This window comes from Gordionus sp. m RMFG-2023, chromosome 2 (assembly GCF_954871325.1).
Source record: "Gordionus sp. m RMFG-2023 chromosome 2, tfGorSpeb1-WG-v2, whole genome shotgun sequence".
Lineage (NCBI taxonomy): Eukaryota > Metazoa > Nematomorpha > Gordioida > Chordodea > Parachordodidae > Gordionus > Gordionus sp. m RMFG-2023.
The window spans coordinates 17,933,186-17,957,807 of record NC_088776.1 but is presented as its reverse complement, the minus strand read 5'-3'; the positions used below and the strand labels follow the sequence as shown (position 1 = coordinate 17,957,807).

The 24,622-nt window shown below is 26.8% G+C and overlaps 2 protein-coding genes across 2 annotated transcripts; one reads left to right on the top strand and one right to left on the bottom strand.

Annotated features, from left to right (window-relative positions):
* The first annotated feature begins 2,442 nt into the window (after positions 1-2,442).
* Positions 2,443-3,343, top strand: LOC135924138 (putative uncharacterized protein DDB_G0275317). The gene is made up of 3 exons (XM_065459186.1): positions 2,443-2,457; positions 2,585-3,119; positions 3,186-3,343. The coding sequence occupies exons 1-3, from the start codon at positions 2,443-2,445 to the stop codon at positions 3,341-3,343; spliced, it is 708 nt and encodes a 235-aa protein (XP_065315258.1).
* Positions 3,344-10,573: 7,230 nt separating this feature from the next.
* On the bottom strand, positions 10,574-22,724 carry LOC135925453 (DDB1- and CUL4-associated factor 11-like). The gene is made up of 13 exons (XM_065460780.1): positions 22,653-22,724; positions 22,549-22,613; positions 22,407-22,507; positions 22,141-22,365; positions 20,233-20,407; positions 16,599-16,656; positions 13,791-13,880; positions 12,360-12,452; positions 11,895-11,984; positions 11,541-11,604; positions 11,316-11,471; positions 11,115-11,221; positions 10,574-10,775 (listed from the first exon to the last, which is right to left on the bottom strand). The coding sequence occupies exons 1-13, from the start codon at positions 22,674-22,676 to the stop codon at positions 10,713-10,715; spliced, it is 1,311 nt and encodes a 436-aa protein (XP_065316852.1). The 5' UTR covers positions 22,677-22,724; the 3' UTR covers positions 10,574-10,712.
* Between the last annotated feature and the right edge of the window lie 1,898 nt (positions 22,725-24,622).

Sequence of the window (24,622 nt, the reverse complement as noted above, 5' to 3'; positions counted from 1 at the left end):
TAACGAAATCTATTGAAGAATATTTTGAATGTTTTATTTCCTACGTTAAAAGCTTTTTTGATAAGATTTAATTGTTGGAAAATTATTGCTAATAATTTGGAATTAAACTGAGATACAGATGTACATCTATGTAAAACCAGTGTTGTAGTATGTATATTATATATGTTGTTAAACGGTCGCCGACTTAGGTAGATTTTTATAAAGAGCCCGATTAAGATTTTAGACAAAATTATCTAAGCCTCGAGGTTTAATAAATAGAATGAAACTTTCTGCCATATATTAGCAAAATCTCCAGTTTAATTAGTTTGGCTATAATCTTAATAGGACCGTTTTAAAAATCGACCTAATCGAATATCTACACTATTGTTGTAATTAACATCTTAAATAAATATTTATATACTGAAGAACATCTAAATAAATAAATCTACATGTATTTTAAAGTTTTAAATAAATATATATAAATATACCTGTCTTTAGCCATGTATTTTACTGACTTTATAGAAAAAAATAAATACATTGGGCAAATAAAGTAATAAGAAACAATAATTCAATAAAGATAATACAATATTTTATTTTATTTTTTTTATATAAACTTTCAATAATTGTAATAGGATTGCCATTTTTTATTATTAGTTATTTTTTTATTAAGTTTGAAATAGATTAATTTTAGAAAGAATTATATTCGGAAAAATTATATTAAATTTTAATATGTTTAAGAATTTTAAGATATTGTCTAATATATAATAAAAGAATTTAATCATTGAATTTTTACCAGGAAAAAGGAAATTTTAATAATACAAGGTAAAAGTATATAAAATAATAATATATATAATTAAGATTTACTGCAGTATAACTACTTAGCCTGTTAACGTTTTTATTAACTTCTAGATTGGTGATTCATTTATTAGAGGCGTTTAAAAGTGTTAATACATAGGAGTCCGCTAAACCTCATTTTGTGGCTTGCACGTCGATTAAATGACATTAATATATATTTATTTAATGATAAATATGACAATTAGTTGATGTGTAATACATAAAATGGCTCTAAGGCCGACTCCTATCTATGGATTCTTTTAATTAATAAATCACCAATCTAATTGTATATATATATATGTCATATCATTTGTTATATATTCAAATTTGTACTGTTATTACAATTCAATTTATTCAAATTATATTTTTATTTTAGTTATAATTTTATTTTATATCTTAACCTTAAACTATATTCTAATTTTAATTTGTAAAAATGTTATATATACCTTATGAAAAGAGAAAGAAAATAGATAATAAAATATATTTTTTATACTCTCCTTAAAATCGTTTTTCTCTTTATGGTGCCCCATTGGCAAAAAAAGACTCGCCACCACGTAAATTTTTTAAAAAAAATTTTTTAATTTCTCTTTGAAATATAAATATGAATAACAAAAAAGAATTATAAAACGAAACAAATAAATTATATAAAGAAGGAAAAAAAAGGTAAAAATCAAAGTTATTTCCATTATGTTTTCATTCAAACTCATTAATATTCCCTGGAAAATTTCTATTTATGATATACTGTTAGAATTAACTTATAATTGATATGAACATTACTCAAGAATACTTGGTAGTGATGACGTCATTTTTGAATTTGTGAGTCTTAAAGATGGTCAACTATTTTGAACAGCTTAATGGGAAGTTTTACATGTATAATGACTCGGAGTTTATTCAACTCCATTGTATTTTTGTAAAAATATAAAGTGTTATAATTTCTAAATATGTATACGAAATATTAATAAAATATGGAAATTAAACTAGAATTAATATATAAAATTCCAAAATTGGTTGGACCACTTACTGAGATTTACTTAGACAAAATATTAAGTTATTTTTCGACCAGCACATTACCGAACTCTATTAAAATAAATACTTTGTTTAATAATTTATCAAACGAGGTCTTGACAATATTAAATCAATTAGCTCTGATACCGACATATTAGATCTTAAGATAGTGACTATAAGGTTAACTTACCTTTTACCTGTACAAGATAAAAACATTTTGATAAACAAATTTAACTTATTACAGAAGAACTCGAGTTAGAATTTCATGCAATGGTACATATGAGTTTCGAAACTACATAAAAAATGAAATTTTTCGGACGTCAGTAGATTAAAAGAAAAATTACGTACATCTACCTTAAATGACAAAATAAAATATAAATTTTGAAAAATATTTAACCTTAAATGAAATGGTAGAGCTAGGAATTAAATTAGATAGTATCTATGATAAATCAGATGTTGATAACATAAATTATATGAATAACGATAAAAAGTCTGATAAAGATAAAAACTTTAACAATAGAAATAGAAATGACAATAATAATTATTTTAGACCTGATAATAATTTTAGAAATAATTATGATAATAGAAATAGAGATAGGAATTAAAACAATAATTTTAGATACAATGACAGGAATTACGGTAATAATAATTCGAGATACCACGATAATTAAAACAACTATAACTACAATACCTATCGCTACCAAATAATAATCAATCTTATTATGGTAGAAATAATACATGGCATGATAATAATCAAAGAAAACAGATCCAATACGGTGACGGAAATCGTAACATATACCAATCTTATAACAACAATTCAAATAATTATAGAGGTAGTGACAATAATCAGAGAAAGAAAATACAATATAACAACAACTCAAATAATTATAGAGGTAGCGACAACAATAATAGAAAGCAAATACAATACAACAACAGTGATTATAATATGAATATTGAAGAAATTATTGAAGAGAAAGTCGACTCTACAAAGAACAAAGATGATAACGATTTTAATGTTAACAACTTATCTGGGGACATGCTCAATGATAAAGATATTGCATTTATGACTACTTTAAAAGTGAACGATATTGTTACATGTATGCAAGTCGACACAGGCTCAAAACATACTATTATTATACCTCATGGTCTGGCTAAAAAACTTGGTATTAAAGATGTTAAGAAATCCGAGTTACAACTTACCGCTTATGACGGAAATTTAATCAAGATCATCGGCATCACTCAAGTTAAAGTGACTTATGAAGGTATCTCAAAATATGTACAAGCGGTAGTCGTTGAATCAAGTAAAAATGCCTTGTGAGGACGTACATGGATCAACGCTTTCACAAATATTTTAAATAAATTTATAGCAAATGTTGACACTAATTACGAAGATGAAATAAAAAAATTGATTAAAGAATGTGAATCTAAATTGACAAATGGGCCAATCAACAAAGCAAGTGTTAAGTTACATTTAAGAAGAGATGCCCAACCTAAAATTATACCGCCTAGATGTATTCCTTATTAAAAAAATTGATCTTGTTTGCAATGAACTTAAAAAATGGATACATGATAAAATTATTGAGCCAGTAAATGATGTCCGATGGCAAGTCCTGTTACCGCTGTCTACAAAGATGATGGGAGCATTAAGCTTTGTGCTGATTTTAAGGACACTGTAAACCCAGCTCTAGAAGATTTCAGATACCCTCTACCACGAATCAATGATCTAATAGCTAAACTTTCAGAAAAAAGAAATTTACGAAGATTGACTTTAAAAATGCTTTCTTACAGATCCCGATTGATAAAAGTTGCAGAAATATTTTAATCAAATCTACGCACAAGGGATATTACCAATTTACTAGACTTCCTTTTGGGCTTAAGACCTCATCTGCAATTTTTCAACAGATCATGGATCAAATCTTCGGTGACATGGATGACGTCATATTTTATATTGATGATTTACTTATAACTGGAAAAAACGATGAAGCCCACCTTAACAACATAAAAAAAGTGTTTGATAGAATATCATCGTATGGGCTAATACCTAACTTCAATAAAAGTGTGTTCTTTAAAAACAAAGTGAGGTTCCTGGGTCATGATATTGACGCCAAGGGATTCATGCTAATCACGACAAAATTGAAGCAATAATTAATATGCCAGAACCAAAATCAGCTGCTGAATTATCAACATTTCTGGGAATGGCTGGCTACTATAGAAAATTTTTGAACAATTTTGCAGAAATAGCCGATCCTCTGTATAAGATTGTCAACAAAGAAAAATGGACTTGGAACCTAGAACACTCTAAAAGTTTTAATTATCTTAAGAAGTTGATTAGTCTTCCACCTGCTTTGACATATTTTAACCCTGAATTACTTATAGGGATAGCCACTGACGCATCAAAATGTGGTTTAGGAGGTGTATTATTTCATACTAAAAAAGATGGTAAAGAAAAACCTATAGCTTTCGCGTCAAGAACTTTATTAAAATCTGAAATGAACTATACCAATATTGAGCGTGAGGCTCTCGCTATTATGTTTGCTAAAAGGAGGTTCCAGGAATACTTAATCGGCACGAAATTTACAATTATTACTGACCATAAACCTCTAGTTCACATCTTTACCAAGGGTCTTAAGGATAATAGCACTATGTCCTTAAGACCCCAGAAGTGGAATATAACATTATGAGGATACGATTTTAATATAAAGTACAAAGCCGGTAAATATAATGTTGTTCCTGATTGTCTCTCGAGATTACCACAAGAATGTCATGATGAAACTATTGAAAATATCACTATAATAAATGAATATGGGGATTTACCTATTAATTTTAATCAAATTCGTGATGAAACTTTGAAAGATATGGAATTAAAACAAGTCATAAATGATATTAATAACAACAGGCCTATTATGAATAATATTTATAAAAACATTGAATTAAAATTAAGTATAATTAAAGATTGCCTTTACAAAAGCAACAGAATCATAATTCCGTCTTCTATGAGAAAAAATATACTACAGTCATTACATGAAGGTCACTTGGGAGCAAGAAAAAATCAAATCCTTAGCCAAAGATTACATGTGGTGGCCTGGTATAAATAATGATATAGGAATGGAAGTGAAATGTTGTGACGATTGTAACATATATCATGATAATCCTATAAAGATACAAAAACCATGGGTTTCGGCAACCAAACCGTTTGAAAGGATACATATAGATTATGCGGGTCCGTTTTTCACAAAAAATTTATTGATAATAGTCGATGCCTACAGCAAATTTCCAATTATTATTCCTGTTAAAAATATTACGACTGATGTTACTTTAAAAGAAATTTTTAAAACTATTTCGCTATATGGAATACCTGAAACTATAGTTACTGATAACGGTACTAACTTAACGAGTAAAGATTTTGAAAAATTTTGCAACAATTATGGTATCAAACATGTGCTCACATCTGCTTATCACCAGCAATCCAATGGCCAGGTAGAACACATGGTGAGAACGTTCAAAACACATATGAAAAGGAATATTAAAATTGTCCTAGACATCGCACTTGGCAAATTTTTATTTAATTACAGAAATACGCGTAATGATACTACAGGAGTTACACCATCTTAGAGAATGTTTAATCGAGATATTAGAATTAAATGGGACTTATTAAAACCGTTGAAGGAGAATAAAATAAACGTTGCTTACCACGAAATAGAACCTTTAACGTAGGAGATTTTGTTTAGTACAAAATACAAGGTGATGATAAATGGTGCAAAGGTATGATCACACATAAAGAAAGTGATATGATGTTCCAAATTAAGACAGAGAAAGGTATTTTGAGGAGACATTTAGATCAAATAAGAATTAGAAACTGTTTTAACACACTTATTAATTATGACTCTAAGGATTCCTTTAAGGAGCGAAGTGTGGACAAAAATATAAAAATTACTGATAATAGCGATATAACACCCATTTCTAGACCTAATTAAACAAAAACCTGTTTATTTAAAAGACTACATAACTTAAAATATAAAATCAATATTAAAATGCTTATAGTAAATTAAATATTAAAACGCTTACACTAAAACGCTTACGCTAAAACGCAAAAAATCAAAACGCTGAAAATATTATATAACAATCTTATTGATTTATCATTCTTCATTTATTCTTATATCCAATTTGATGAACTATTATTTCTCATTAATCACAACTTACTGATGATAATAATAACAACTGAGCATTACAAAGTCACGATTTATAAGGACAATTTACGATAAGGATATCAAGCTTACGATTTAAACAAACCAACGTGCAAAATCGATTTAAACAAACAACGATTGGGACAAGCCAACGATATGATGACTTGTGAAACAACTTGATGAACTAACTAACTACGATAACATAATTAAACTTATGTGAAGGCTTTTTAGAAGGAGAATGTTATATATTCAAATTTGTACTGTTATTACAATTCAATTTATTCAAATTATATTTATATTTTATTTTGTGTCAACCTTTTTAATATTATATTCTAATTTTAATTTGTAAAAATGTTATATATACCTTATGAAAAGAGAAAGAAAATAGATAATAAAATATAGTTTTTATACTCTCCTTAAAATCGGTTTTCTCTTTATCATTTTTTTAAAGAATTGAATAAGTTTTATTGTTCTTGAATATATGAATATCCATATATCCTACTTAAATATTTTAAAAATTTGAAGTTAAAATAATTAATTATTAAAAAAAGTGATTATGGCATGAAAAAAAAACAACAAAAAACACAATATTATTAATATAAAAAAATATATAAAACGCTACAACTAAATGACGAGAAATTCGTATTTGATTATATTAATTCTTCGATATAAATTATTTATTCTATTATCCATTAATTGATCAATTCTTATTTCAATTATTCCAAAATATTAATAATGATAACATGAAAAAATGGTAATAATAATAGAGTATGACAACAAGCTAATTAATAAATAAAACAACGAGGAAACGAGAGATCATTAAAACAAGCCCAAGAAAAAGATATGACTTATGCAACAACAAAGTCAAAAACGTTAAACAATGAATTGGACAAAGCTTAACGATAACTGCTCACTTCAAATTACAGCGAGGAACATTTTAAAAAAAAGTGTGTAATGTTAAATAATAAAATATTAATGAATTAAATTAGTGTTTACTTATTATAACATCATTAAATAGTATTTATAAATTACATTTTACTTCGTTTATACACATACTTTATTTAATATATTTTGAACTATTCGTATATTCATTTTAACTTACACATTCATATGTAGTGAGTTAAAGAATTTTTATATTACTATTTATATTTTTTTATATTTATCATTATTAAAATTTATTGTATATATATATTATGAATTTGATACTTTAAAGAGAGATAAATATTAAAAATAAAATTTATTCACCAACTCCCTACCTACCTCGACATATATATAATATTAGATAATATGTATAAATGATTTGTATGAATAATTGAAAAAACGAATAAATGTAATGAATTTTTTTTTCTAAAGGTAAAAAGTAGAAAAAAATTAAATAAGGAGATCTAATGCATAATTATTATTGCAATAAAAAAATGAATTTGTCTCACTTTCATTTAATTTCTTAAATTTCATTAATCGGTTCCATGCCAATTCAGCGTGGCGTTAATTCGGTGCGTATCTAATACAGCTGTAATTTATTATAAATTTAATAGTATAAAATAAAAGAAATAAAAGTCATTTTGAATGTTTGCATAAATCTCAATTTTATTTTCTAAATGTATAATATCAAAAAAAAATTAATAACCAATATTTATACCGATTTCTTTAGTGGACCAATTTACCACATTATAAGGTATATTAATTAGTAGCCAATATTATGTAAGCCTGGAGATTTTGCGCATAGAGGAAAGAAAGAAAAAGAAAGTTTTGGACCTCTATCTCGAATCTTACATATATTTTGGCTAAAATCTTAATCGACCTTTTTTAAAAATAGACCCAAATCTGCCCGATGTTTAGGCCAATTTTTTCTAATATACGAATTAACGCGCAGTCTTTTTATTTATTATATTATAGGTATTGAAATTATTAATATACCTATTGAAAATATTTTATAAGTTTAAAAAACATATAACTCCCTGATAATATTGAATAACCAAAATTATGTTAAATCTTAAATCCCATTTTCACGCCTAATTTTAGACAACAAAAAAATAACTAAAATTATATTTTAATTTCGGATTTTTTCTTTTTGTTCAATAATTTTAAAGAATTCAATCATTATTTTTCTCAATAAATAAAAATAAAAGTTTATAATATAAATTTTATAATCTAAATTGAATTTCTGTTTAAAGGTATATATTAATAATCTTATTTCTGTATATCATTTATATATTTTTATACTATAGTTTACTTTTATTTTTAAGAATGCCTTTAAATTATGTTGTAAGTGAACGTGGATCAAAACAACTTGTTCATGATCAATATATATTAAGGAAAGAGAGAACTGTAAATCAAAAAACAATATGGAAATGTGTAGTCTTATAAATTATTGGAAGGTAGACCTTCCCGTTCCAAAGGTCGGTGCCACACATTAAATGAAAAAGTAATTCTTTATATAGATAAGCTTAATCATGTGTTAGATGGTGCTGAGGTCTAAACCCCGAATGCCTAAATAACATTAAAAAACATGCCATTGAGGTGACTGATACATCAAAAAATTATAAGCATTGCAATAGCAGGGGGTTCCCCATCCAATGCTGCCCTTCCACTCATCGCGTCAATAAAAAGGACCATTTAGCGGGCTAGATCGTTTATAGGTTCTCCATTACCTAGCCCGACGAACGGTTATAATCTAGATTTACTGGAAAATCTATAGAATAAAATGTTCGGGGCTGACATTCCAGAAAGTCTTTGCAACCAGAACTGCCAAGAATTTTGATATTGGCCACCTCCCAAAACCTTACATTGATGGCGAAAAGAGTCACTGGTATGCAGATGGCACGTTTAAGACAACTCCCATAATTTTTCACCAACTTTGGACCCTTTATGTCTTATATCATAAAACGATTGTATCCACAATTTAAGCGCTATTACCGAAAAAAACCTAGATTACATATAGAAGGGTTTTGAATGAAATAAAAAGATTACAAAATAATCTAAATCCAATATCGGTAATGATCGATTTTGAGCAGGCTGAAATATATGCCAACTGTAAGAGGGTTTTTTTATATGACCCAAGCGATTTGGGGTCACATACAAACTGATAGCGAGTCACTAGCACATTATTTAGTTAGAGATGCAGGAAATGAGTGGGCAATAAAAATTAAACAAATACTTCTTGCATTTGTTCCCGTGAATGGCGTAGTTGATGCCTTTTAAGGACTTTTATATTTATCAAGATAATGGATTGATAAATTTTTCGTTATGGAGATAGACAAGCACTAAGATTTCCAATTCCCCTTTGGAATCAATAAACGGCTACACATTGAAGGGAATCCCAAAAACAAATAATGCAGTCGAAGGTAATTTTTTTTAAAATTTGCTATCTTTTTAATCATTATTACTCATTTTTTATAATTTACTTTGCAGTTATTTTCTAAAGGTTGGCACAGAGCATTCTCATCTCTACAATCATCGCACCATCACTCTATTTGGAAATTTTTAGATGCTCTACGTTTAGAACAATCGTTAACCGAAGCAAAAATTGAACAATATATTTCTGGTACGCAACCCCCAAGATCAAGAAAGATGTCAGGATACAGCTGAAAATATTATAATAATTGTATCTGACTATGATCGCCCGATTAATAATTATTTAAGGGGGATCGCATATAATTTTAATCTACAAATATAATAATGTAATCTATTTTTTTTTATTATATAGTATTTATATTTTCTAAAGTCATTCTATAAATAAATAAAAAAAATTGTGCGTTAATTCGTTTTTGATTATTTTATAATAGAACAAAAATAGCCTAAACATAATATATATATTTTTTAAATGATTAATAGAATTATTTTAAGGATTTTTAATAAATCTAAAAAATGAGTCAGTCTTAATTTGAATTTTTTTGGATCAACATTAGTGTTGTTAAACGGCTATGGGTCCATTTTGAAAAACGGTCTTATAAGATTCTAGCTAAAATAATATAGATTCGAGATAGTGATCCAAATATTTCTTACATATATGCACAAAATCTCCAGGCTTATAATATTTAGCTACTAATCAACATACCTTATATTGGTTGTTAATTTTTTTGATATTATTAATTTTTATTGATATTACATATTTAGTAAATAAAATTGAGATTGTAAAAATATGAAGAAATAATTAATAGGACCAACATTCAAAATGACTTTTATTTAATCATCTTTATTTTTTATACTAATAAATTTATAATAAATTGCAACTGTATTAGATACGCCCCGAAATGTCGCCGCGCTGAATTTACGCCGTGCCGAATTTCCCGCTCCGAATTGGCGTGATACCAAAAAAATCAGAACCAGAACCTAAAATCACAAGCTTATCTGATGCATGTCTAAATCTTAAAATATTCATTTTTTTCAATAAATTTATACATAATAGTAAAATTTTATTTATTGCATTACTATAATAATGATACTAAACTATAACACATACTACTTATATACTTACATAAATGAAACAAGATATGTGATTTAAAATATTCTATACATATGAATAACATATATTAAACTATCAATACTTACATAAATGAAACAAGATATGTGATTTAAAATATTCTATACATATGAATAACATATATTAAACTATCAATACCTTTTATATACTATTTTTATTTTAAAATTAATATTGCGCAAATATTTTCCTCTTTGATGATGATATTACGATTTATATATTTTTTATTCTTATAGCATTGATTCAAATGCGATAGTGTTCATGTAGTATGAGTGTCGAATAGATCCATCCCACTAAATATTAGAATAAAACAAAAAAATGCATAGTTGCTTTATTACAGCAATATCCTAATTTAACTTTTTGGTCGAAATTGAGTTAGTCAAAATCTTATTCATATGGGATCTTCTCAAACCCTTTATATTATAAAATACCCATAAGGATTCATATTAAAATTGTTTGCTATGTAATAAATTATAGTTCTTAATGTTAATTAACTATGTAGTCTAAGTTTTTTCAACTTTTTAAAAAAATGTATCTGTCAAATTAACTTTTAATAAGAAAAAGAGAGGTAACTTCTTGCAATTTATTCTTCAAAATTATACCAATTTTATCCTTAAGAAAATATGTCTTACAGATGCACTAAAGAAATCGGGTGTAAAAGGATGCCAGAACACATCTCTTACACAATCGGTATGTCCCATTATAGTTGCTATTAAATTTCCGGTTTGCAGGTCGTAAACTGATAATTAAAGATAAACGAGATATATTATAAGTTAATCTCAAATATTTTTATTGTAATTTAAAATTCTTTAAAAAAATTAATGAATTAAGACTCGCTATTTTCCCAGTGGAGCAACCAGTGACTATAAATCGTTGATCGGTCGTGTGGATAGGTGAGAAACGACAACGGATTAAAGTGTATAATATCGAATGACCCCCCGAATAAGTCATCACAGATGAATCGCCTTTTAACTTTTTAATCGTTTTCACTTATAAAAAAAATAATAAAAATTATTATAAAATAAAAATGAAAATATATTTTATTTAGGGTGTTGAACCTGACTCAGGAATTCTCTCCCATCTGTAATCCCAATCTTGATTCGAAACTGCTTTCAAAGCTTCCTAAAAATTACGTACAAATTTATTTTTTTTATTTAATTCTATTTTTATTAAGCATTAAATTAAACCCTTTTCTTCAGAGTAGGCATAAGATGTTATTGTTACTAAAAAAATTTATTATTCTTTTTTTCTAATATAAATTAAAATTGAATACTTTTCAATGCTCAATTCAAATTGTTAGTTAAATATGAAATGAATAAACGAGCCTTATTTAAAGACTTGCACTTAAAAAAAAATCTTTTCATAATATTATGATTATTTAAAAGGATGTAATATGTTTTTTGTAATTATACCTCTTGACCAGATCTTCCTGAGAATTTTCTAGCGTCCCATAGTTTAATGCTTTGATCCTTGCTATTTGATATCAGGTAACGGTCATCCTTCTTCCTCAAAACACAAAATTTTTAAAATTATTTTAATATAAAAAAAGAAAAAAAAATGACATAAATTACAAAAACAACTATTTATCCCTGAATATATTAAAATCTTGTCATTTTAAAAGCCCAACCCGTTCGCATGCAGATTTCTAACCAAAAATATATATGGCTAATATTTTTGTTAAATTAATCATGCCTATAATATTTCCATGGTATTGTATAATATTTGAAGAACTATTCCTAAAAAGAAGCCAATTAATTAGTTAGATATTATGATCAAGTGATGAGCAGTTTAAAAATAATCAATATAAAGTTCAGAATATTATATTTTAATCCATTTATATTTTTAATTCTAAAATAATATAATAATTGAACATATACTTTGCTATCCAAAAATGTTATTCCGTTGGAATGTCCGGCCCACACACCTACGGGTTGGGGATTTGATTCATTAAGGTTTCTGCGATCCCATACCTGAGCATCCACCGGATTTACAAATAAGTTGAAAATGATTTATCTAATTAAAGGTTAAATCTCCAAAAGTGATAAACTTATAGGTCATAATCATAATAGAGGTCAGAGTCCTGCAAGGGATGCCCGTCAACCCATTTTTAACTTCACCAGTAAAATATAGGACAGGCCTACGGCCAGAAAAAAACATTAATGTTATATTTACCTCATCTTCTTCCGTTTTTTGCCTGACTGAATATCACAATTAAGGCATTTAAAAAATAAGAAAAGTTTTAAAAATATTAGGTGGAAAATATTTACTATTCACATCATATTTTGTATCAAAGCAGATAAACAACATTAAATTATCATATAAGGAAGTATTTAAATTTAACTTAACATTAAAAAATAGAGAAGAAAATAAATATTTTGAGTTTTCTTCCTTGTGTCTTCTTTTTTTAAATTGGGGCCACAGGCCGTAACGTATCACAAGTCTAGATCGAAAAAATAATCTTTTACAGGTTTCTAATAATAGGGATAATATTGTCTAAAATAATTAATGAAGATCACGTCCGCTCTTTGGTCTGGACATTACCAATACATACGTACCGAATCACGATCAAATAAAAGTCTAGTCCAGACCGCGGTCATATAGGTCCTTTAATTTTTTATATTTTTGTTTTTCGCTAATTTAATTCTTGATTTATCATTTAATTATATATAAAAGTATTTTATATTAACTATCAAATCAAATGTTATTTAATTTAAAAGTAAAATGTGTATTTGATAAACTTTTCATTCATAGTATATTGCAAAATAAAAATGAACTAAATAAAAGAATCACAGAAACTAAAGTAACTACTCTAAAAAAAAGTAATATAAAATAAATTATACAGAAAAATTTACTAAAAAATTATATGAATTAAATAGTGAAGCAAACTCTAATATCGGTCCGGACCACGGCCCGAACTAAAAAAATCGAAAGAATTTTTGGATAGCGATCCTGGGGAAGAAACCGGTCCAATCCAATCTAAGACCGTTAGGACCGGGCCGTTGGCCTTCACTAAAAATGATCATAAAATATCGATTAACTTTTTTTTCTTTGATCATAATTTACAAAATTAAATTTTTTTAGATTAACTACGTGAATTATTTTTAAAATAGGTGCAGCATCGCTAGCTTTTATCATTTCGGGGGAGGGGGGGGCTAAAAAATTATTTTTACGATTAGGAGTAATCAAAAAAAGGTGCTTCCCTGAGGATGAATTTTCTAGGCGTTCTTTAAATTTTAGGGTTAAGCACCCGACCCCAGAAAAGCTGCTGATTTAAAATAATCAACAAAAATGCTATAAAAAAATTAAACCTTGACTAAACCATCGTCTCCCCCAGATAATAAGATGTCTGAAGCGTTCAAAAATGCTACAGCATTTACATCGTGTTCGTGTCCTCTAATCTGAAAAAAATGAAGAATATAAAATATAATTGGCCGGCCATTTTAAGATTGGGATTTTTACGGGATAAACTAATTATTTATTTTCTTTTAGATCGCGAGGTAAAAAAAATAAATAGGCACGTAATAGTAATTCTTTCCACTATTAAAGTAGCGGCACCCAGGGCTGTGAACCCTCCTTTAAAAAAAGAATTCTGGTTTGGGTTCTAGTTCAGTAAAATATCTCTGAACCAGGTTCGGGTTCAGGGTTCGTGGTCCAGAAAAAGACTTAAATTTAGAAAAAACAGCAACATACGTTTTTTATAAACTTTATTTAACTATATTTAGGCCTTACCATAAGAATAATTTATCATTAGAATTAGAATATAAGCGAATTATCATGATATCTTCCAAAATCGAATTAATTAAAATATCGATTTTTTATGCTTAACTTTGACAGTGAATTGCAACTTGTAATTAATAAAGATATTTTACCTTGTGATTATGTGCTTTTCTTTGGCCTTATTTTTAATTTAATAATCTAACAAACAAAAACAAACATTTAAAATATATATTATTATCTATTGTTAGACCTGTGCGCCGACGAAACTATCGGCGGCCGGCGCAATTTTCAAAAATCTAATCGACGCCTGGCGGCGCGCCGATTTTTAGCTGCCGTCAATAAAATCGGCGTAAATCGGCGCAGTTATAAATTTTTATAACATAAATTTTTTTAATTGCTTATTAATTTTTAAAAAAAAAACAAATAAATATACACTATTCTACAGATATCTCGGCATATTTTTTTAATATTCATTTAGTAGAAAACTTATATCCAAAATCGACTTCGTAATCTTATAATATCATGTATAAAAATTATTTTATTTAAATTTTCGGGACATAACGATGATCTCCTTGAATTTAACGTCAATCCAGCGGTAGAGAAAACTCTTTCACTAGGTGTGCTACTCGCCGGAATGCAAAGAATTTTTTGGCGAGCCTGGAAAGATTGGGAAGTTCACTCTTCTTTTCTCTCCAAAAATTTAGAACGTCCATATCTTGAGAATGTCGTTCTCCAAAAAAACTGTAGAATTCTTGTTCTAAGTCACCTAACTTGGCTTCATAATTTATATTTATTGAATATTTATTTGCCAATTTTGTCAAATAACTTGAATTTAATAATTCATCTTCATCCTCATTAGCTATATTTGCTACCTGATTATCATCATTCTCTATAAGTTTAAGATGTTTTATTGTAAATTCTGAAGCTGAGCAATTTTGCTCTATTAAATACTTTAACACAATTGAATTTTTAAAATCTTGGATCTAAAAGAGAAGCCAATACCTAGATAATTTTAAATAAAAAATAAAAGAATATACTTATATAATATTACTCGCAGATTACAAACCGGAAATCGTTTTTTTAGTATATTTTCCTTAAGTGAAATAATTTCAGAACTATCACTATCATTTACTATTAAATGTGTTTCAATTTCACTTCTAAAAAGTAACGCCAAGTTTAAAGTAGGCCCTTTTTGTACTGAAAGAAATTCGACAGTTTCTTTAAATTTTGAAAGAAATGCTAATAGTTCTTCCACCAGATCAGTATCATTATTTGAGAAAGTGCTTCCAATTCTTTTCAAAACATTATTAATTAAATCCTTATTTAATCCAGATATGCTTTCTAGCCCAACGTGTTGGGCTTGGGACTAATTTTAAGGTTTTCATATACGTGGAATTATTGTTATTATTATTATCATTGGAATTGCCAATTTAAAAACGGTCAAGATCTAACATGTCTGATGTTAAATCTATTGTACTTAGACATTTTCTTTGATATTCCTCGAATTCAAATTCAACCTCTGCAGTTTTATATCTTAGAGCAGTAATATTTTCTCTAATTCTTTTGCAAAAAATTTCCAGACTATGGATTTTCTATTATCCAGAGTTAGGATATAAAAATTATTTATAGAATTATTAAATGTAGATACATCCATTTTAAAAACATGTAAAATTATGGTAACTTTTGGAATTTTAGATTTTTGATTAATTGAATTTTATAATGAGTCAATATAATTATGATTTTAAGAGTAGAAAATAAAAATTCATCAAAATCCTGATTGGCATTAAAAAATTACAAGAGTTATGTTGACCAATTATTAGAATAAAAAGTAAAATGAAAGAAATTTCTGCGCCGGCGTGATTTTCTTAAACGGCGGCGTTTTCGGCGTAACCAAAGCCGGCCGGCGCACAGGTATTGTTAAAGAAAAGACGCAAAATAATTTTTACCAAAAATGTTCTTATATTGAAAATAAAAAAATTATGTTATGTTTTAAATAATTTGCATGTATTTTACATTTAATCTTAATATAGTTTTATTTATGTTATTTTTTAAGATAAATAAAAATTTAATATTAAAAAAAAAGTTATTGAACCCTAAACTCTATTTTAAAATGGGTCCGGGTTTGGGTTTAGTAAAATATTTAGGATTCGAAGAGTTCAGGGTTTGGGTTTACAGTCCTGGCGGGACCAAGTGAGTTTATTTTCAAATGTCTTATAAACATGTAAGAGAAGGTTAGGGTTAAATGAATGCGCGAAGCAATTTTATGATATTAAAGTGCTCTTTCATTTTACCCATTTATCTTCTTTTATTGTAAAGCGATAGTTGGCATCTAAATACATGGGAATAATTTCATTTCAAAATAAATTAAATTAAAATATAATTTATTTTTTCGTCATTACCAAGAGCGTTTTTTTGTTGATTTCTTTATCGTATATATGGATGCCACCATTAGTAGATCTTATATGAGTTTGTTAATATTTTAAATAATTTATTCCCTCATCATAATTATAAATAAAAAACCAGAATAAATCTATCAAGTGTATTACATTAAAATATAGCAATTCTGGATTCCATCTAACTCTCTTAAACCCGGTTGTAAATGTTAAGTTTAGGATATTCGATTAATCAAATACTATAGTCAAATTAATGTACTATTTAGTTTATATGATTATAATATAATATAAAATATATTATATTCATTAATTTATAATATTTTATTATGCTATAATTAAATTTTATGTTGAATTCCATATCAAATTTACTGAAAAACTAACCCGATCCTCTTGGATTGTTTTTAAAAATTTGTATTATGATGGTATATTATATACAGTAATTAATAGGGCTGTGCCGATCCACAAATATTTCACTGCCTCGATCCGGTATTTGTAAACAATCAAGATCACGATATTTATATTTATATTATTCTTATTTATATTTATCATCTGTCTTTGAACCAATGTAATAAAAATATCAATATTTTCTATTTTTAAAAAAATTCAGCTAACTTTCACAAATGATTAAGTGAATTTTTTTTTATTCTCCAAAAGTTAATAATCTCATTTAAAATATTTGCAATGTTTATGGGTGAATGTTGCTGAAGATATTTTCTAATATTTAATTTTCGGTCCTGGGTTGGGCTACTTCTTACACCCCGACCCGAGAAAAAAGTCTTCAATGTCCGTGCCTGACCCGAGTCTTTTGGTCAGCCCGTACAGGGTTCTAGTTGCAGATAGTATAACAAAAATAAGTATACAATATTTAAATATTTTTTAAACATTATAATAAATAAATTGTATTTTATGAAATTATTTGTAAAATAAAAAAAATTATATAATTATATATACAATCATAAAATAACCAAAAACAATCGAATTAGCAAAATATTGGTGCCGATCCTATATTTAATATCGGCACAGCCCTAGTAATTAATAAAAATATAAAATTTTAATTTTCCTTACTTCCTAAAAATGGAAAAATGCACTCCAATTAATTATATATCAAAAAATAGTTAAGTTAAAAAAATTATTGAAATTTTATTATATAACTCTAATATCACTTAAAATGAGAAAAATTTTAATAGCAAAAAACAGCCTATTACCAAAAACTAGAAATAACCATAAGAGAAAGTCTCTTTTTTTTAATGAATGGATACCATAATGCATTATATTTGTTTAAAACATAGATTGGAAAAAGCGCTAGTCCATGAGTTATCACATTTTAAAAATTAATCAGAAAGTCCTACATTAATATAATTTAAATTGAGAATTTATAGTGATTTTTAATTATTTTTTTGCACAAAGAAATAGGTGGGTGAACAATGTCATAGTGGACAATATGGTACATCAAAATTTTTTATATTATACAAATATCGGTAGGAAATTTTATATTATAATAAATGAATAACATATATTAAATTATCTATAGAATATGAGTAAAATTTCATATTTTGTCCAATGAAAATAAAAGCATGAAATTTCGTGTTCCAAGAATTCGATTTGCTGTTAAAAATCTATTTTTGAGATGTGTTTTCAACTTAAAAATTCAATGTCGCTGAGAAATAACATTTTAATCCATGTGATATTATTTCTTGTATAATATTCATATATATTAATATTTAATTTTTTACGGGTTTGCAGGCTTGCTTTAGATGTAAAAGGGCTTAGTAATGTCTTCTAAACTACCTCAAGGAGTTGTCATGCATTTGCGAAGAAATTACATTCAGCCTGGATACCAAAACCATTCTCATGGTTATCGAGATTTATAAATATATTTTTAATCTTCCTATACTGAGCAACAGCTCCATCGAAAACATAAAAACCTAATCAAATCAATTTTTCAAAAATAGAATCAATTTTGATTGAAATAAATAAATAAAATACAAGTGTTGTGTTTTAGATAATCCTATATAATTAAATAACTTACACGTTCGAGATATCGTTTTCATAAGTAATAAATCATAATGAATGAAGTTTCATTTGATTATTAGTCCTTGAAACCCCGAGCTTGATCTAGAATTTAAAAACGTAATTCTTCGCAAAGTCTGATATTATTAAAAATTCCCTACCAAACCAATTAGATTTATTTTAGAGTTAATAAATAAATATCAGTGTGAAAAAATAAATGAGGGAAGAATTAAATATTCTATAAAATCGTTGGAAGATTTTGTGATTGGTAAGAATCTAAAGCCAACCCCACTGTTAAGTTATAGGATCAATAGCATTGAAATCAAACAGAAAGTCTTTCTTTAGGTTCCGAAGTTCCAGAATAAATTTCAGATTTCATTAAATAACAGCAAGGTGGCTGGGATGAATTACAAAGATTTAGGGTTTATATTAGAAATCTAAAATACCCGTCCCGGTTCCCAGCCCATCTGAATAAAATCTATTTGTGCCAGGCCGAAAATAAAAATTAACGGGCCGAGTTCTATTGAGTTATTGGGCAAAAAAAGTGGCTAAAGACCATCTTAAAAAATTATGGCATATGCATCACTCTATTTTACAAAATATTGAAGGATACTAAAGCATATATTAGTTGTAGTGATAATAATGATAACACCGTTGATAACTTTGAAAACTTACGTTCAGATAGGAGAAAAAAAATCATCATATAAAAAGGAATAACCACAAATTTCTATTACATCTTTAATCGAAAAATTCTCATAAGTTAAGGAATAAATAAGGATGCAAGTATTTTAAAATTCTAGGAAGAAAATTTTTCAATATATCCAGAACTAGATATCCTATATCTAGAATAGCTATGGTGTACCAGCGAAACAAGTACAATAATTTTTAATGCATTATAAAGATAGCTATTTATTTTAGGTCAGCGTAGAAAGTGTTTTTTTCTTCTTTGAAATACATATTGTCAGATTTGCGTGGAATTCTCAAAAGTATTTTAGAAGATGTTATAATTGTGCGATTAAATAAAACATTTAAAATAGAAATAAATTTTCAATTTTTTACTGGTAAATTATGTGTATGTATTTATATGGAGTATAAAAAAAATTTATGTTATTTTGAGTAATATTTCTTTATAATTTCCAAACCCTGAACCCCTACCCTTTTTAAAATTTTAATCCTGAAACCGGACCCTTTTTTGTCAAAGTGTTCATATCCCTGAATATAAGGCAATATAATGTCCGTCTATAAAAAAAATCGAAAGAAAAAAAGCAGTTTTCTTTTTATGGTAATTTCCGGTTTATAAGGGCTAATTTAAAATTTAATAGTGTATTTTGAAATTTGAGTTTGTGAAGTTGGGAATATCTCAAGAAGTAAGTTGAATTGGTTAAAATATTTCTTTCTTTCTTTATATTTTTATTAATTAGTGTATACTAACATCATAAAAAATTTTTAACAATTGAAGGGGTAAAGTTAAGATAGTCTTTATGGTTGATTTAATATGAAATATAACAAATATAAACATTTTCGTGAAAGTATTTCACCTTGAACGATTGCCAACCAGAAAATATACTTTATTGATTGAGGCATATTTACCTTCACTAACCAGCAAAAAAAAATACATGTTCCTATATACCCGCCTATAATTTCGGACCCGTTGGGAGAATATGATAGCGAAAATATGCAGAAATGGTTTTCGTCGGGCTCTTGTCTTGTGTCAAATGGTTCAAAAAATTGCAAAGCATTGTGGTTTAAAAGAGAAGGTTTTGTCAAAACATTTTCGGTTAGATCAAAGATATCACATTCGTGGACTTATAAATAATTAAAATTATATTTATGGATTATGATGAGCTCTAAATATTCCTTATTTTATCATAAAAAATATCAATTAGTAAATTTACACAGAACCCCCTATAAAGAAACGTTTCAAAATGGAGCTATTGTATCTTTTTTAATAAATATTATCTACCTGTCAATTTAATTGAATTTTAAAAAATTATCATAGCAGATAATATCATCATTGTATATATATGATCAAACCATAGGCGTAGCCAAGATTTTCCTAAGTGGTGTGGGAATTAATAAATTTTTGGGGGATTCGCCCTCATACCCTCTTTTGGGAGGCATTCGCCCCGTTTTTACCGGGTTTTCAGTCGAGCTTCTGTAATCTATATACAGCTAGAAATAATTTTTGTAGGATCTGATGTTAATTTTAATAAAAACAACATATAATCATTATTTATAAAAAATTTAAATTTATATACAATATTATGTAATAATCTTAAGGACACATTAATGGTAATTATATAAAATTGCACCTTTTTCTTAAGACTTACCTTTGGCTTATCTTCATCACATTTTTGGTTTATGGCCTTTTTATATATAAATGCCATTTTCCAAAAAAAATATGAATCATAGTCATTTGGGAGACAGGGGGTGGAAAGGGGATAAGGAGGATATTAATTTTCCCTTGCCCCTATTGGCTACGCCATGGATCAAACTTTGTGGGTAGGGATGGATGCTGTCACAAACAAGATTAAAGTCTCTAAGATGCATCTGGTCCAAGTTTAGTGCCCTTTGAACAAGCCCCGTCTTTAAAATAGACCATAATGATGGAATATCAAGAAAATAAAATAATTATTCATCTTTTGAAAATAAAAATCATTAAGCTTATGGAAATCGAAGAAGAAATAGCAGGCGATCATTTTAAAAAATGGGGAAGTCATAAATTCATATGAAACTATCATTGTGACTGTCTTAATATTTTTATGAAATATAACATTGTGAATTATTAAAATGTCCTTATTTTCTTTCACCTAAAATAAATGTAATTTCATATATTCTTTATAAAAAATAATAAGAATATATAAATGAAAGATAGCATATTATGAATTTAAAAATAATTTCTATTAGAAAAATTATTGGGAAGGAAATGTTTGCCATCCAAAGTATAGCAAAAAAATAAAGACATGACACAGATTTACATTTGATCATCATTATAATTGTATACAATTAAATTGGTCTAATTACATTATTTTATTTGTAATTAAAAATATTTTATGAATGAGAAGTAAGAAAGAGGTTGTCCTAGCTAGCTTTTAGGTCATTTAGGCATAAGAAGATTTTCAAAATTTTAATATTATTTCATTATTTTTCAATCAAGATTATTTAAAAAATATAGCCTTTTCTTACTAAGTTGGAAGAGACTGAGAAAACAATAATTGTGAACAGCCTCTAAGAAACTGTATAAAAGGTTTGAAAAACTAAAAAGTTACAACATTCACTTTGAAATACATTATAATCAGAGTTAATACAATATTTAAATATTTTATGGAGTTTTAAAAGATCTTAAAGGTTTAGGTATAGGTTAACCTAAATGATTAAATTTATAATGTAGTATGTAAAAAATTGTTTTCCATCATCAATCTAGTAAAATTTGCTTTTAGACTCTTAGTCCAGACCTACAATTATGATTTTAAAAATCATGCTATTTATTATTCTATATGACTGCATTATATTAAATATATGTTTTTTATTAACTTACCATATTTAGACCAAGATGAATATATAAACTTTGTTCCAAGTGGATTTATAGCAATATCCAAAATACTCCAACCAACATCATGGGCAGAATATTCGATTAGGGGTTGGATGCCATTATTTAAAAAAGTTTTTTGTAAATCTCTATTTAATTTTAAGTCCATGACATTGTTTAATACATTTGATTTAATGCAACAATTTTTAAGATCATATAATCTAATTTTATCATCTTAAATTAAAATATAGACAATTTAGCAAACATATGCATACCTTGTGCTGAAGTTAATAATAAGTTGCCACATGTATTTAAAATAGAACAAAACGCTTTACTATTATATCTCTGCAGTATTCGACTCGAATTTGGAATAAATCTATATAATATTTAAAAAATTGTTTCAATTTTTATTAAAACCTTGAACAAATAGTGCATATATCCTTTAAAGAAAATCCTTCACAATCATTATGATTTATTTTTCGCTTTTATTAAATATAATATTGAAGCATGAGTATTCTAACTTTCTCAATGATTCTCATCATCATCCATATTCATTTCTTAATCTTCGCATGGATATAAAATTTTATCAGCTGTTTTATTCGAATATAGAACGTAAGCTAAAGGGTGGCGTTTCAAGAATTAAAAGTTATTGCTTGAAATTCCAATCAGTTTCTCCGCTGAATATGGATATAGATTCTTCAAATATGAACTGTATGCCTAGAACTAACTTTTATGAAATTATAAGTTAACATGTAACAAATCAAATTAAATTTTGAATGAATTAATTATAAAGGAACATAGAGAATATAGTGTTGTTAAAAATCTCCTATCCGGAATTACATAAATGGTTTAACATTTTAAATAATATATTGAAAGCCTGGAGATTTAAGATGGCAGTAAGATTTGTTCATCTATTCAAATCTCGAAGCTTAAATAATTATATTTTGGATAAATTTTATTCGGGCCGTTTTTAAAAATCACCCAAATCGGGGTTTTTAAAGACACTCCTAGAGAAATTAAATATATCAAATTCTATGCATTTGGATATTATAAACCTTAAGTAATTTCTTTATATAAAACCAATGTATATCATTGTATAAAACAAAAAGCACCTCAGCATTAATCTCACGTGAACTAAGTTGTAAACGATTACTTTAATACGCTATAAATTAAATGTAACTTTTTCAGATCCTTACTAAATATATTTATTTTCTTTTAAAAAGTGAAAGTTGCTTCGAATTCCAAAGATGTCAGAAAAGCGGTCAGGAGCTCTATAATTATGAAGACATTTGCAATCTAGGTCTAGAGGAAGACACCATTATGCCAAGTGACATCAAGGGTGTGATGAAAGTTGAAGCCATTCATTTGACTGAGTCACCTGGAAAAATACAAGAGGTTAATCACATGGGCAGAATCAAAAATAGTTAAGTAATAACAAAACCCATTCAGGACTCTCACGCACATGGTAAATCTCTTATCAAGCAACCCCAGTCATCAATGACAATCGCCCCGGACAACATTTTGATGAACGTTAAGATGTATGCAGTGACTATTGCCGCTGTAACGTGATATTTTAACTTAAATTTAAATTAACTCCCTTTAGTAATACTGACATTTATGATTGACGTTATAATAAAATAACATTATAAAATTTAGTGTGATATTTTAACTTAATTTAAATTAACTCCCTTTAGTAATACTGACATTTATGACTGACATGTAATGTTAAAAGTTTTTATTATTTAGTAATACTGACATTTATGACTGACATGATATGTTAAAAGTTTCTATTATTTAGTAATACTGACATTTATGACTGACAAGATATGTTAAAAGTTTCAATTATTTAGTAATACTGACATTTATGACTGACATAATATGTTAAAAGTTTCTATTATTTAGTAATACTGACATTTATGACTGACATGATATGTTAAAAGTTTCTATTATTTAGTAATACTGACATTTATGACTGACATAATATGTTAAAAGTTTCTATTATTTAGTAATACTGACATTTATGATATGATAGTAATACTGACATTTATGACTTTATATTGCAATATTAAGACTTATGACTGACAGGTGATGCTTAAAGTTTATATGTTTAGCATATTGACTCTTATGAGTGATAAATAATTAAAATTTTCTAATATTAAAATTTATAAGATAGATAATATTTTAATTTCTGATATACCTATAAATAATTTAACTTCGAAAACGTCATAGCTTAATTTTTAAAAAGTTTGATTGAAATCTATATACACATGGTAGGTTAATTTATTCATATTTAAACATAAATTACATATCATTGATCAAATGATTCAATATCGTACTTTTTATAAAAATATCTTTTAATAAAAAATATAAAAAGCTATATAATATAAAGCAATTGAATAGAACTTAACTCATCAAAAAGATGGCTAACTATTGTTTTTTTATAAAAAAAACTATTAATAAAAAATATAATGCAATAAATATATTGTATAAA